This window comes from Vitis vinifera, chromosome 5 (genome assembly GCF_030704535.1).
Source record: "Vitis vinifera cultivar Pinot Noir 40024 chromosome 5, ASM3070453v1".
Lineage (NCBI taxonomy): Eukaryota > Viridiplantae > Streptophyta > Magnoliopsida > Vitales > Vitaceae > Vitis > Vitis vinifera.
The window spans coordinates 18,562,246-18,578,129 of NC_081809.1; the positions used below are offsets into that span (position 1 = coordinate 18,562,246).

Sequence of the window (15,884 nt, forward strand, 5' to 3'; positions counted from 1 at the left end):
CTAAACCATGAGCCTCTCTCACAAATATGTTATTCTATACATCTAAATATATGCTTTATATTTGATATAGCTTCCACTATGTAGATCTCAAGATCACTATGATAGTCTTGCATACACCCCAACAATTCAGGGCTCGGAATGAGCAATCCAAGAATTGCAACACATGAGATACTCGAGGGCACCACAATGTAGAAGAAAACCAATTACATCAGAAAAAGAATGCACAGAAGAAAAGAAAAAAAAAACAAGACTCAACTTACTATCAACAAAATGTAGAAGAAAACCAATTACATAAAAAAAGAGAATACATAGAAGAGAAGAAAAAAAAAAGATTTAACTTGCTATCAATAAAATTTAGTAATGAACAATTTGCCAACTCCAACGAACCACTCCATAAGGGACTTCATGAAAGCTTCTTTCAATAAACTAACCCCCTTCATCTAGCTTTCAATCCTATTATTTTTGTTTGCAACTTCTTCCTTTATCAAATTCTTGTTTCCCCAATTCTTTGCAAGATAAAACCACAACATTGTGAAGCTAGGATTGCCCCATGCTCCAACACTCCAAATATCCCTGCAATTAGGGATTCAGTGATCGTATATGAAAGAGAAAATGAAATTGGAAGGTGATAGAAGAATCACTATTATGTTTTAAAGATTCGAAATCTTTTGAGAAGCATAGTCACTATGAAGTTTTCATGTTGGAAGGTAGGTGATGGAAGAAGCAAAGGTCAAGAAGGTTTCGCTTGGTGGAAGATGTTGGTTTCAAGTAGATTCAAAATCTTTTGAAATTTCATTGGAGTTTGTAAATGGTAAGATAGTGGGAAAGATTGTAGAGAGAGAGAAAATGAAGGAAGAAAGAAAGGGGAGATGGTGGGGGGGTTTGTCCTCTTAGATTAGATTTGGGGAAAAGAGTCTTGCCAGGATTTTGTAGGGCATGGAAGACTGTCCTATAGGGAAGGTGAAGGAGCCTTTTAGAAGGATGTGGAATGAGGGTGGAAGGGGCTACAAGCTTGAGTTGCACAACAACAAAGTTGGAAGATTCTTACCTTGTTCAATTGTGTGCATGGAAGAGAAAAGGTTCTCTTTTGTTTTTCTAGAGGGTAATGTCCCCAAGTCTAGGCCTGTGGAGGAGTTTAAAGAAAAGGGAGGTGGCAATCTGCTAAAGCCTGCATCCTTTGCAAGGTTGTTGAACAGAGGCAAGAGGCTTTTAGGAGATGCAATGTGGATAGAGAGTAAGACCATAGTTTTAAAAGGCTCAAGGTGCACCAAGGTGCAAAGTCCTCCTACAGCCCGAGGCGCAAGGCTTTAATGAAGTGAGGCACACCCTATTTTACATATATAATTGTGGAATTTCGTTTTTCCTTTTTCAGTCTTTTTACAACTGGTTTTTATAGCTGTTTATTACGTTTGTATTTAATTCTTCTTTCTTTATTTAATAGGATTTGAAGTAGAATGTTACCCAATTCCTATCTATCTTGTTTTTGTTCCCTGAGTTAATGGGAGATTTCTCTCCTCTACCCAAGATTCTAGTTAGCTAATTTTAGGAAGTCTTTCTCTACCATGTATGTTAAACACCTAAGTAATTTTTATTGAGAAAAATAAGAAGAAAAAGAATAGAGCAGGTTTGTTCCTGACTCTTCTCTCTGGTTCAACAACTCTGAATTAGACCATTTCCTTATGCCTAAATACGGCCCAGCCATCGGAATGGCTACCAAAAAACAAAGTTCAAACTCTGAAGTCACAATTCCAAGCAGCCATGGAGGTATGGACAGCTCCCATCTGCCCATTACAGGTCATAAACTAAATGGGCAAAATTTTCTCCAATGGTCTCAATCCGTAATGATGTTTATATGCAGAAAAGGGAAGGATGATTACCTCACTAGTGTTGCATCTCCTCCTGCTAAAGGAGATCTCAAATTCAAAGAATGGAAGACAGAAAACAACATGGTCATATCATGGCTAATAAATTCAATGAACAATAACATAGGAGAGAATTTTCTTCTCTATGAAACCGCAAAAGAAATCTGGGACGCTGCTATAGGGATGTACTTGGACAATGAAAATACAGCGGAGCTATTTGAAATTGAGGGAATTCTTCATGATTTGCGTCAAGGAGATCTCCCAGTCACTCAATATTTCAAACTTCTTACTCATTATTGGCTGCAATCGGATATGTCTGAAACAAATGATTGAGACCGCTCAACTGATGGGGCCAAATACAGAAAAATTGTTGCAAAGAAACAGATACAAGTTCTTATTAGGACTTAATAAGAATCTTGACGAAGTTCAGGCCAGAATATTGGGAATGAAACCTCTTCCCAACATTCGGGAAGTCTTCTCTGAAGTTCGTCATGAGGAGAGTAGAAAGAAGTTCATGATGGGGTCTCAAAACTACCAACCAACTGCTGAAAGTTCTGCTCTGGCTGCACAGGGATCACAATTTCAGCGTACTGACAATTGACAAAGGAGGCAAGGAAGACCGTGGTGCAATCACTATAGAAAACTGGGATGCACCAAGGAGACTTGCTGGAAAATACATGGCAAACCTGTAGATTGGAAACCATCTCGTCCTTAGAATGATAGAGAGAGTAGAGGGAATCATGCCTCAGTTGAAGATAATTCAGCACCCTCTGAATCAAGTCCCTTCAACAAGGAACAATTGGAACTCCTACAAAAAATGATCAATCAATCACAACAGGGTGTGACAACCTCCAATTCATTGGGTCCAAAACCTTAGCTCAAAAAGATAATTTTCTTAATGCTTTAAATGTGAGAAGAGAGAATCCGAGCCATGGATTGTGGACTCGAGCTTCAGACCATATGACAGGAGGTGCTTCAAGTTTTCATAAATTATAACCCATGTTCTGATAACTTTACTATTCAAATAGTTGATGGATCTCTCTCAAAAGTTGTTGGTACAGGTTTTGTTGTTATTTCAAAGAATCTAACTCTTGATTCAGTTCTTCTTGTCCCAAATTTAGATTGCAATCTATTGTTAGTTGGTAACACTCATGAAAAGATGTGTTACTAAATTTTTCCCAAACCATTGTGAATTTCAGGATTTGGATTTGGGGAAGATGATTGGCAGTGTTGAGATGTTTTCGGGACTCTATATTCTCAAGGTCAGTGATAATCCTGAAGTACAACCCCAAAAGGCACTTTGTAAAAAACATTCTCTTTCAATTTTTAGTTCAAATAACAATAGTGTTATTATGCTATGGCACTATCATCTAGATCATCCAAGTTTTATGTATCTCAAAACAGCTTTTTCCTTCATTATTCAATAAAGATTCTAAAGTGCTCTAATGTGAGATTTGTCAATTATTAAACATGTTTTTTTTTTTTTGATAGGAAACGACAACGGGATATATTGATAAAAAGAAGTTACAACTAGAAGGATGAGAAATCCTCCCACCAAAGAAAAACAAGACTACAAGAATCAAATAAAAGAAATACAACTAGAGAATAAGCAAACGGTCTATTTACACACCGCTACCCAATCAAGTTGTAACATGTTAAGAGGAATCCCTTTAAAAACCTTAGAACAAAAAGCCCATAGAGAAGCCAAAAAACAAATAGAATCCCAAAGACACCCTGAATTCCTTGCTTTATCCTCAAAAATCCTTGCATTTCTTTCCCGCCACACCACCCACATTAACGCGATGCACGCGTCTTGCCCCTTAAACATGTTCGCAATTCTTATCCCTTTCAATCATATAAATCATCTCATCATTTTTCTATGACCCATTTAAAAACGTGACAGGTTCTAGATGGTTTGTTTCTTTTGTGGATGATCATGCTGGAATTATCTGGATATTTCTTATGAAGGAAAAATCTGAAGTGGGTCAAATTTTCAAAAATTTTAATAACATGATTTAGACCCAATTCCATACAAAAATTCAAGTGTTGAAAACTAACAATGTTAGAGAATATTTCAACTCCATTATGGGAGATTTCCTCTTAAGCAAAGGCATCGCTCATCAAAGTTCTTGCATTGAAACTCCCCAACAAAATGGGATTCCTGAGAGAAAAAATAGACAACTTTTAGAAGTTGCTAGGTATATAATGTTCTCCACCAATGTTCCAAAATATTTTTGGAGAGAACTTGTACTTACTGCAGCTTATCTCATCAATAGAATGCATTCTTGTGTCCTCAATTTTCAAACACTATGTCAAGTCCTTCTCAAATCTTATCCAAATACTCGGCTTCTATCCGTTATTCTACCAAAAGTGTTTGGTTGTTTTGTGTTTATTCATATTCACCAACAAAACCAAGCAAGCTCGATCATTGAGCAATCAAGTGTATACTTCTTGGGTATTCACCAAACCAGGAAGGCTACAAATGTTACTCCCCAATAACCAGAAAATTCTATAACTCCATGGATGTAACATTTTTCGAAAATCAGCCTTATTATCCCAAATATGATATTCAGGGGGAGCATATCACTCAAGAATATCAATTTTGGGAAACAAAAATCACAACTAGCAACATTCAAACACTTGAGTCTCATATTCCCCAGTACCATATCCCTCATAGTCTAAGTCTTCCAATCACCGAGTCTTTAGACACCACAGTTGAGCCACCTAGGACTTCTTCAATTCACTCACAACCTATCAAGAACAGTGAGTTCATTGTCTACTCAAGGAACAAGACTCAAGAGGAAACAGAGCAAAGAACACTTCCCAAGCAAGTTCATCAGGCTGAACCAAATTCAAACCCAAGTGAAATTTCCCCAGGTAGCACTAATTTTAACCATGTCCATAATGAGTTAAAAAATGATGATCTTAATCTGCCTATTGTCAAAAGGAAAGGAGTACGATCTTGTACAAATCATCTGATCTATAATTCTTTATCTTATATGGTATGGGATTTGATTCGGTTTTATTCTTCTCTATAGGCTTCTTGTACTGAAGCTTTTAGAGGAGTTCCTCTAAATGTTCTACAACTCAATTGGATTGGGGTTTGAGTTTCAAAAGTTTGAAGATTGATGGGGTTTATCTTTGTTTTTAGAGTTCAATTGTTGGGAGTTTTCTCCTTTTTTCAATTTGTGTAGGAAGGACCTCTCATCCTTCCCTTGGTTTTTTTCTCTTTCTCTTGTTTCTTTGTCTCTCCTGTATTTGTTCTATATTAATATAATCTTCTTCGTTTCTGTTCAAAATATAATAATAATAATTTTTTATCTTATGATGGGTTGCCACTTGTTTTTCAGGCCTTTGCTACTAGCCTTGCAGACGTTTAGATTCCTAAAAACATCCAAGAAGCTCTTCAAGGCTTACAAACGTTTAGCCTTACAGACATTTAGATTCCTCAGAATGAGACATGGGAAATTATGGAATTACCTCAAGGGAAAAATCCAATTGGGTGTAAATGGATATTCACCCTAAAGTACAAGGCAAAAGGGAGTGTGGATAGGTTTAGGGCTCGTTTGGTTGCAAAGGGAATCACCAAAACCAATGGGATTGACTATCAAGAGACATTTGCTCCTATTGCCAAACTTAACACTATCCAAGTGTCGTTATCATTGATTGTTAACCTAGATTGGTCTCTCCATCAACTAGATGTCAAAATACATTTCTAAATGGCAACTTGGAAGAAGAAGTGTACATGGAAATCCCTTCAGGTTTTGAAACAAAATCAAATATTGATAAAGTTTGCAGGTTCAAGAAATCTTTGTATGGTCTCAAACAATCTCCACACGCTTGGTTTGACATATTTACAAAAGCTGTAAAAAGGTATGGATACTCTCAATATCAATCTGACCACACATTGTTTGTTAAACATTCTCTTAAGGGGAAGATGGCCATTATCATTGTATATGTAGATGATATCATCCTAACCAAAGATCATGAGAAAGAACTTTGCAAACTCAAGAATTTTCTTACTAAAGAGATTGAAATCAAAGATCTGGGAAATCTCAAATACTTCGTTGGAATGGAAATCATTAGGTTAAAAAAGGGTATTGTAGTCTCTCAACGAAAGTATGTCCTTGATTTACTAAAAGAGACAAGGATGCTTGGATGCAAGCCTGCAGATACCCCCATAGATCACACAGTCAATTTGGGAGCTAAGGAAGGCAGTGCCCCTATGCATAAAGGAAGATACCAACATCTTATGGGAAAACTAACTTACTTGTCCCATACTAGACCTAAGAGTGGTTTCTCTATTAGTGTGGCGATTCAATTCATGAATGATCCAACAAAGGAACACATGGAAGTCGTGTATTGAATACTAAGATATCTTAAGATGACACCTGGCAAGGGCTTATATTTCAAGAGGATAATGAAAAGGAATATTGAAATCTTCTTAGATGCAGACTAGGTTGGATCAATAACAGACCGAAGATCAACTTCAAAGTATTGCTTATGTGTGGGGAAATTTAGTTACTTAGCAAAGCAAGAAACAATCCGTTGTAGCTTAGAGCGGTGCAAAGGCAGAGTTTAGAGCTATTGCTCAAGGAATTTGTAAAGGAATATGGCTAAAAAGGTTACTAGTGGAGCTAAAAATTCCTTTGGAAAAAAACCTATGAAGATGTTTTGTGACAATCAAGTTGTCATAAGCATTGCTAAGAACCCTGTTCACCATGACTGAACGAAACATGTGGAGATAGATCGTCATTTCATCAAAGAGAAGATATAAGAAGGAATAATCACTCTGATTTGCACTCCACCAGGTCTCTAAACAACTAATGTTCTCACTAAAGCACTTTCAAGATCCAATTTTGAAGACTTGAGTTGCAAGCTAGGTATGATCAATTTTTACAACCTAGCTCGGGGGGAAGTGTGGAATTTCATTTTTCCTATTTCAGTCTTTTTGCACTTAGTTTTTACAGCTGTTTATTACCGTTGTATTTAACTCTTCTTTCTTTATTTAATAAGATTTGAGGTAGAATGTTACCCGATTCCTATCTTTCCTATTTTTGTTCCTTAAAATAATGGGAGATTTCTCTCCTCTACCCAAAATTCTAGTTAGCTAATCTTAGGAAGTCTTTCTCTACCATGTATGTTAAATACCTATATAATTTTCATTGAGAAAAATAAGAAGAAAAAGAATTTTCTCTCAAAATTCTTCCATAATCAAATTTAATAACCATTTATTTCCTATGCTTTTCCTCCTCTTTTTCTTCTTTTTCTCTTCTTCTCAATTTTCACAGGCGCACAAGAGGCAAAGGCTGAGCTAGGGCTTTGTTTTTGGTTTTGTCGGCTTCAAAACGGGTATTTGGGGGCTGCAATTCAAGAACAGGTCCAAAACAAAGTCATTTTGGCCCTATTTTTAAAATTTGAAAAAAAAAAATTAAAAGGCCAAAACAATGCTGTTTTGGAAACAATGAAGCCAAAAAAAAAAAAAAGCCCTAGTCTTTGCAACTCAGTCACTAAAGAAGAAGAACAAGACCAGAAAAAGAAGACCAGAAGAAGAAGAAGCAGGAGGAGGAGAAGGAAAAGAAGAAGAAAAACAAAAGAATGATGGAGAAGGCACACCTGTTTGACGTGTCGCACCTGGCCGAAGGTAAGCACCTCCATGAAGAAAAGAAGACAAAGAAGAAGAAGAATGATGAAGGCACACCTGTTTGGGGTGTCGCACCTGGCCAAAGGTAAGCGCCTTACACCCCTAATCAACACCTCCATGAAGGGGCGACGCCTGGAGTCAGGAGTCAGAGCATGGCATCGCACCGCTTGGAGCCAAGGCACACCTTTCACAACTATGAGTGAGACAAAGGCAGTTGTATGTAACTTGTGGAGTCCCTTAAGAAGAGTTTGGTGAGGAGGTGGGACCAAAGTTTCTAAAGGCGAAAGCGTAAGGCGAGGCGTTTTTGTGTTCGTGAGGCGAGGCATAAGCCTCGAGGCGTTAAGGCGTAAGCTTTTTGAGCCTCACATTATATAATTAATTAATATTTTTAAATATATAAAATAAAATAGCATAAATAAAAACATGAAAACAATTCATTAGAATCATAAAAAAAAAAAAAAGCATACTAGTTCCCTACTTTCACAAAAAAACCATAACAAAGTCATAAAATAGATTCTAGATTCAACTATACTAATAGTTTCAAACTTTAACAAAAAGCCAATTTTTGATCCTTAAAATTGGCCAATGCCTCTTTGCATTCTAATCTAGCATCTTCACTAACTTTGTTGCATGGTTTCATACCATGATGAGTTCCGGCTAAGTGATGCTTGAGTCTATTCACCCCTCTCGTGCATCTTTGATTGCAAAATTTACATCTTAAATATTGCTCCCCGGCAACTTCGATAACATACTCACACAAAATCTTTTCTTGAATTTTTCGAATCGGAGGAACTCATTCTAAAAAAAAAACACCAATAACAATATTCAAATTTCTATATAACAATATAATTGACTAAAAAATAATAAGACATAATTGAAAGGAATTTAAAAATGAAATACAAAATTTAATTGGTTTAAATTTAAAAAAACCAATATTTTTTTTAGAGGAATTTAAAAATTATACACATAAATTTTAATTGGAATTTAATAATGAAATAAAGAAAATTTGGGTGAAAATTAAAATTAAACCAGAAATAAAAAAATAATTTTAAGCAGCCAATTTACCGAAATATTTAGAAAATAAAAATGGATGAAGGGAGCTTACTGGCTTAGTGGCTGAGACTGAGAGCATGGTCAAAATTATTGGCTAAGAGCTTGGCCAAATGATTGAAATATATATAGTTATATGCATATATATTGGATGAAGAGGCCTTTGATTATAAAAAAAAAAAAATTGATGAAGAGGGAGACCAGCCGACTACCAAGAGAGAGACCAGCCTCTGTGCCGAGTCTGTCGACTGCCATGGAAGATCGAGAAAACCATGGAAGATGGAGAAAAAGATGAAGCCAAGAGGGGGAAGCATGGGAGACACGAGTTCGCGACATATCTGGAGATGAACGAGAGGGATCGCCGCCAGAGAAGATGCTCTGCGATTGGTCGCCGCCTGAGGTTGAGCACTCTGTCACCGCTTCAGGTAGGGTTCCCTTTTGGAGTTTTTCTCCCAATTTTTGTTGCCTTCAATCGGGACTCGGGTTTTGCTTTAGGGATTAGTTAGGGTTTTTTTTTTTTATTTCCATTCATGACCACATCAGCTCCTACAAGGCGTGCACCTTCTTCTCGGAGCGTAAAAGGCGCGATCAAAGCGCGCCTCAGACACGCCTCACTGGAAAAGGCGTACGCCTTTCAGGAGTTGCGTTTTATTATTTACGCGTCAAGGCGTTTTTGCCCCACCTCGCCCTAAGGCGCGCCTGAGATACGCCTTTGAAAACTTTGGGTGGGACTTCCTTATTCTCCTTAGGGCTTATGATTTTGTCTCCACATTAAACAAACCAACCTTGTGTTTGAAATTGCAACATGAAACATAATTGCCCAATTCAATTCTCATGGAAAATCCAAATTTCCAAAAAGAATCAAATGAAAGACCATCAACTTTTTGAGTTTATTTTTTTTTTGATAAGTAAAGCAAGATATATTAATGAAGGGGCAAAGAGTTACAAGTATACAGGGGGTATACAAAGCAACAAACCCCTCAAAAAGCCAAAAAAACAGCAAGCCTCACCATCCCTTAGTTGGACGCCAACCATTCTAGGAACCCTATAAGGGACATACGCTCCTTACCAATATACAATCTAGCCCAGCTCCACAAACTACACACAAAAGAATTCTTAAGCTTTTGGATATCTAACTCTCCTCCCCTAAAAGCTAGCCTATTTCTTTCCTTCCAAACCGTCCAAAAAATACACAACGGAATGGATTTCCATATCTTTTTCCTTTTCTTTCCCACAAAAGGGCCCCTCCAGCTAGTTAAAACCTCCTTTACAGTTTCTGGAAAGACCCACTGCACACCTGATAACCCAAGAACAATATCCCACAGAACTCTGACTACTATACAATGAATAAGAATGTGATTTACAGTTTCTTCTTCACAACCACATAGAAAACAACAATTAGGAAGCTGTCATCCTCTTTTCTGAAGTCTATCAAGAGTGAGCACCCTCCCCCAAGTAGCCTCCCAAGCATAGAATGCAACCTTAGTTGGAACTGAATCCACCCAAATGCATCTAGAAGGAAAAACAATATCATTAGGTCTGGTCACCAATCTATAGGCTTCTTTCACCCTAAATTTACCATTCCTTCCTCCCTTCCAACAGACTGAATCTTCCTCCATAGAAGGCTTGTAATCCCTCAAAACATGCAGCAAGTTCCCTATCATATCCAGCTCCCAATCATTAAAGTCCCTCAAAAATCTTAGATTCCACCCCCCTTGGCCAAAATTCTGATCCCACATCTCCTCCACAGTCGCATTCCTATGCGAAGCCATAGCATATAGGTGGGGGAAGTTTATCAACTTTTTGAGTTTATAAACGTAACAGAACGGACTGATTCCATTTCATTGGGAAACCAAACTACGCTTAACAAATCCAATGACTAAACTAAAATTGGTTCACCAGTTTGAAAATATCTGTGATGCAGGAGACTGCCTTGCCCCTGAATTCCCATTTCATAAGAAATAGATGTTGTACAATCTGATGAATAGTTGTAACCCTCCATACTTCTTGGATAATTAGCTTCTCCTCATGAGTTTGTGATACTAAAGCTCCTAGTTGCCCATGTGCTTGCAAATTGAAAAGAAAGCAAAAGAGTTCAAGTTCCAGGTGCATGGTATTGGATTCTATCTCATCTAATAGGCACCTTTCCCATAAAAATAATGAAGCTAAACAGCATGTAAAAGAAGAGAAATACTACACAATATCACAAATATGACACACTAACTAGCAGTTCTCAGAATTGCAGAGATAGAAACTTAGGCTTAAGCATTTCAACAACATGCAGTTTGCAATTCAGAAACTAAAAAGAGTTACCATTGTTCCATCAACAATGATTTTCGTTCAGAACCCACCAATCAACTCCAGCAAAACCACAATTCAATTATTCGACTCGTAGGCATGAGCCCTGCAAAAGCAAGCTTCTTAAAAAAATAAGTACACAAAATCTATTCAGTCTACCTTTAAAAAGGTCAAGATAGAAAACAGCTCTATATCATTATCCAAAGAAAACCCAAAAGTCAAAACCTTTAGATAAATATTTGCATGCTCCACTTGTCTCATGCAGAACCCAAACATCCCATCAAGTGGATTGTGATGTCCTGGATATTTCAGCCCAAATGAAAAATCATGATTGCTGTGACTCACATTCACTTGAATAGCTCCATCAAGAATTTGTACAGAAAGCAAAGGAAAGAGTAGGTTATATAAAGTGAACAAAGAGAACTAAAACTGATATTAATGTTTCCCACAACTTTAGGCAGATAGTTTCAGCCCAGCCCATGTTGAGCAGAGCCCCTTAAAAATAAAGGTAATCAAGAAGATACACCTCACCATGAGATCTAAGAACCTGACTACAACTCAAGCAAGTTATAAGTTGTCAAATTCAAACCCTTTTCATACATGATACATGGTACAGTGGAAAAGATTGGCCTCACACAGGATCAAAAAGGGAGTTTTTATTTCCCAGCATCCAACCAGAGTCATGGACCTATAAACACTCCAATTGGCATGCAATGACATGAGTATGATAAATAGAAATGCTGACTTTCAGACACTCTTTCAAAAGTTTCCAGCATCAATCTCCTTAGGTGGTACATCAATGCTTGAGCACAAGAACACCAAAAACATACTGCACTCAGGTATGATGCCTAAAGAGAGTCAAGAACAAGGAGATCAAATTTTTACTGATTAAAGGGCTTCCTAGATGGGATTCATTATATGAGTAAATCTTTATATGATAACAAAATCAAATGGAATACATCTCTTTTTCCTGGTAAAATTTTACCTCACCTCTACTCTACTCCACTAAATCTTTGCCGAGAATCTGCCATCTTTGAATGCAGAATAAAAGGACTAGAACCTCACCCTCTGTCCAGTGGTTACCATCTCCATTGAACTATGAAAGAGTTTCCAACCAGAGCCATTTACCAAACAACACCTATTAATCACACAGAATTTTTTTTTCTTGATAATACAATAGTCTTTAAGACAGCATAATGGTTGACAGTAAAACAAAGGGGGAAAAGTAACAAAGAAATTAGAAGTAGACATGCACCAATGAACTAAATGAACAAAAGGGAGCACAAATGGTTACTCTATCTCCAATGAACTATGAAAGAGTTTCCAACCAGAGCCATTTACCAAACAACACCTATTAATCATGTGGAATTTTTTTCTTGATAATACAATAGTCTTTAACACAGCAAAGAAAATAATGGTTGACGGTAAAACAAAGGGGGCAAAGTAACAAAGAAAATAGAAGTAGATATGCACAAATGAACTAAATGATCTTATAATAAGAACATGAAAATATATTGAATTCATATGTAACAATCAAAGATAAAGTTCTGGCACATCAATTATTCAACCATAACATGTTTCAACAGAAAGCTCCATTTTCGTTCCCTATCAACACAAACTACATCATTCTTCAAGATACCCAAAAGGTCATTATATATCAAACAACCTTGTTGTGCAGAGGCTCCAACTCCACAATAACAAATCATCAAGATTCTAACAAGCAATGGCTTTCACATGGCATATTGTGATGACACCCTAGCAGCCATACTAGCAACCTGAGCTTGCATCTGTGCAGCCCTGAGTTTTGCACACATAGCCCGGTGGAAGAACTGCTCACGAGACAACAATCTCACATTCTTCAAGTATTGATCAAATGATATTGATCCCTCTTGCACAGCCTTATCTAAGGCATAAATTGTGTCCTCTATAGACAAGTCGGAGGAAGTGCAGTCAAGCATCTGCTTGGAAAGAGCATCACAAGGCTCAAATGCATTATCTACATCAAGATTTCCCATATTACCCAACTTAACCTCATTCTCCCTCAACCATGCCTCAAGAACATCAGCATTCATCAAAACCATCTGCAACTGCTGCTCCAGCCCCTCCTTCTCATCCTGCAATTCCTTTACACCCCTCGATAGCTGCTCCTCCCTTTGCCTCAACACCCCCTGCGCCCCGAACATCCCTTCCATCTCCGCCTCGCTTGTCTTCCTCAATACCCCAACATCAGCATGCAGCGATTCAACTAGCTTATTAACAGCATTTCGCCGAAAAACCTCGTTAGGGTCCTCCGTGTGCCGCTGTGGGGATGGCGGAATCCGGCCCCCACCAGTGCCACTTCCACTGCCATAGGGAGACGGGGGATAAGCCCTGGGCGGAATCACCGGGCGCACGGTGGGAGCAGCTCCCATCATGGGATTAGGCGTAAAATTGTAATTGGCATTAGGATTGGGATTAGGGTTAGGGTTAGGATTAGGATTAGGTCGGCGCTGCGAGTAGAGGGGGGGATCGCGGCTAAAGACGTGGCTCAAATTGCGGGCAAGGTCAACGAGATTGGAGCTGGGGTAGACCCAACTGTGAAGATAGGGGATGGAGACCATACCGGAGGGGTTGACATGAGAGTGAGGGCGCTTGATGACCATGTCGCGAGTGGGGTTGACGTAGACGCAAGGGGGGTGGCGAGGATAGGACTCCATGAGCCAGATGATAATGGGGATGTTGTAGGTGACATCAAGGTAGAGCATGGGGACGGTGCCGTCAGATTGAAGGAGGTTGACGGTGCGGCCATCGTTGTGGGTGTAGGTGGCGGTCTTGGGCTGGAGGCTGGGGTAGTTTTCGGAGAGGGAGAGGAGGTGCTGGCGGATGAGCCATTTGACGTCTTCAGCGTATGGGAGTGCTGATGGGCCTCGCTGTGAGAGGACGGAGCTCAACCACTGTTGGGTCAGTTGTGGATTCGGAGAAGGGGAAGGAGATGGAGACGGAGATAGAGATGGAGATGGGCCTCCCATTCGCAACAGCAGAGAGAGGGAGAGGGATTTGCTGCAGACGAAAGAGTTGAGAAATGGGAATTCCCAAGGTCCCTGCAACACTTGTCCAAGAAAGGGAATTTGGTAATATTGGTGGCTTGGACAAATCTGCTGGGTGGCGGTGCAGCCGGATACCTTTTTTCTTCTTTAATTTAATTTTGAAAATAAAAATAAATAAATAAATAAAGTCCTTGCCTCTACTTTTCCCTTTTCCTTTGAGATTTGCCATATGTAACGCATTTGCCTCAAGCTAAATTACTTAATTTAGATTAGTAATTTTATTTTCAATATTACTGGATCCATTTGATGGGATTATCTAGTCATTGAGACACATGATCATTTAGGTAAACATTCATGGGATTAATGGTAATATATTAGGCATGTTTATACAAAAATATGTTGAGAAGCAAAAATTACATTAGAGCCTTCAAAGGCCTTGGAGTGCACTCAATCGATTTCTAGTGATTTTTATTTTATTTTTAAAAAAATATATTATAATTTAAACACTTTGACGAACATGCCTATGAAGTTGAAAAATACATGTGTTAATTCAAGATTATTATTTTTAAGAGTCTAACTTATATTCAAAGTAGAGTTAGAAGCGATTAATTGCACTCTTAAGGTGTTGAGATAAGATGTCCATTAAGAAGCACAAGGTGTTCCATTATTGATGTGAAAACAAGTGTAGATGCTAATAAGTATATGTCCTTTTGGTATTTAGTCCAAATAAATTTGTAGTCAATTAAACACATGACGGGCCACTTTTATTTTGAGATTTGTTTTTATTTTCTTTTGGAGAAAAAAAAGGAAAAAAAACCGTCACTTTTATTTTGAGATTTGTTTTTATTTTCTTTTGGAGAAAAAAAAAGGGAAATAAAACCCTTTATTGATTTCCAAAATCAAAAAGCAGAATTTGGGGGGTTAAGTTACCCAATAAAAAAGTGTTATGGGCGATGAGTTTCAAATAATTCAATCTATAAAGTATGATTGAGGGAACTTTGAAATTCAATTAAGAGCACGTTTGAGAGTAATTCTAAAAAACATTTTTAATAATTTTAACACTTGAATGATAAAAATTTTGAAATATTTAAAATATTAAAAGTGCTTCCTTGTATCACTACTAAACGGACTCTAAGTAATCCATAGATGACAAAAGATAATACCCTATATGAATGAAAAGTATGTGGTAACATGGGATGGGACGGGACGCTAATTTACAAAAGATTAAGAGAGAAACAAGTGAGTTGCATTAAGGGAAGGGGTTGGATAAACTATTACTTCAAAAATATAATAAATGATGATATTCAAAGTTCAAAACTTCACAATTTTAGGTGAGTTAATGGTCTCAAATTAACCATATTCCTCCCTTGATGATAATTATCCACAAAAACAACATATATTAAAGATGAGGGAAATATCTCCTAAAATTGGGATGGAGAAGATAGTTCCCAATCAATTACCAATTAATTCATGGGCCTTTTCGGATTCTCTTACTCTGTTTGTCTTGTGCCCTGTACCTCTCCTTTCGTTCTTCTCTCTGACGCTTTCTCGACACCTGCTCCTCCTTGGCCTTCTCTGCTTCAAATCTTTTCCTCTTTTCTGTTTCTTTCAGCTTTCGCTTCTTCATCTGTGAACATCAAACCCATAACTCATTACCTCTATTGACAACTGAAAACAAACAACCAAAAAAAATTTCCAAATTTAACAATTATACCTTCTCATTTCTAATCATCTGAAGGTGTTGAACAAGAGCATGGACTTTTCGCTCGTGGGGTTCCATAACAACAGCTCTTCGGTTCTCCAGAAGAGGCTTCTTTCGTTTTAGAATATCTTTGGGCTTTGAAGCAAAGGGGAGAGCCGCCTGTAATGACTTGGGGATAACCAACGGGTTGAACTTCCTTGCCTTCCTTTCAATTGGCTGCCATACCAAACAATAAACAAGCAAATAGATGAATTAAGAAACAATGTCCAAGAGGGAAAATTTTAACCAGTGTCCTGAGAGCA

General features: G+C 37.8%; 2 protein-coding genes across 3 annotated transcripts in view; both read right to left on the reverse strand.

Annotated features, from left to right (window-relative positions):
- Positions 1-12,322: 12,322 nt before the first annotated feature.
- LOC100252147 (protein ELC) lies at positions 12,323-14,029 on the reverse strand. The gene has a single exon (XM_002271626.5). It carries the CDS (start codon positions 13,860-13,862, stop codon positions 12,585-12,587), a length of 1,278 nt encoding a protein of 425 aa, XP_002271662.1. The 5' UTR covers positions 13,863-14,029; the 3' UTR covers positions 12,323-12,584.
- Positions 14,030-15,104: 1,075 nt separating this feature from the next.
- LOC100253844 (uncharacterized) overlaps positions 15,105-15,884 on the reverse strand; it is a 33,041-nt gene continuing 32,261 nt past the window's right edge. For both annotated transcript variants that reach the window (XM_059737004.1, XM_059737005.1), the window contains 2 exons: positions 15,595-15,798; positions 15,105-15,507 (listed from right to left, as the gene is read on the reverse strand). In XM_059737004.1, coding sequence (XP_059592987.1) covers positions 15,349-15,507; positions 15,595-15,798 — 363 coding nt within the window. In that variant the 3' untranslated portion in view covers positions 15,105-15,348. The remainder of the gene's footprint in view (positions 15,508-15,594; positions 15,799-15,884) is intronic.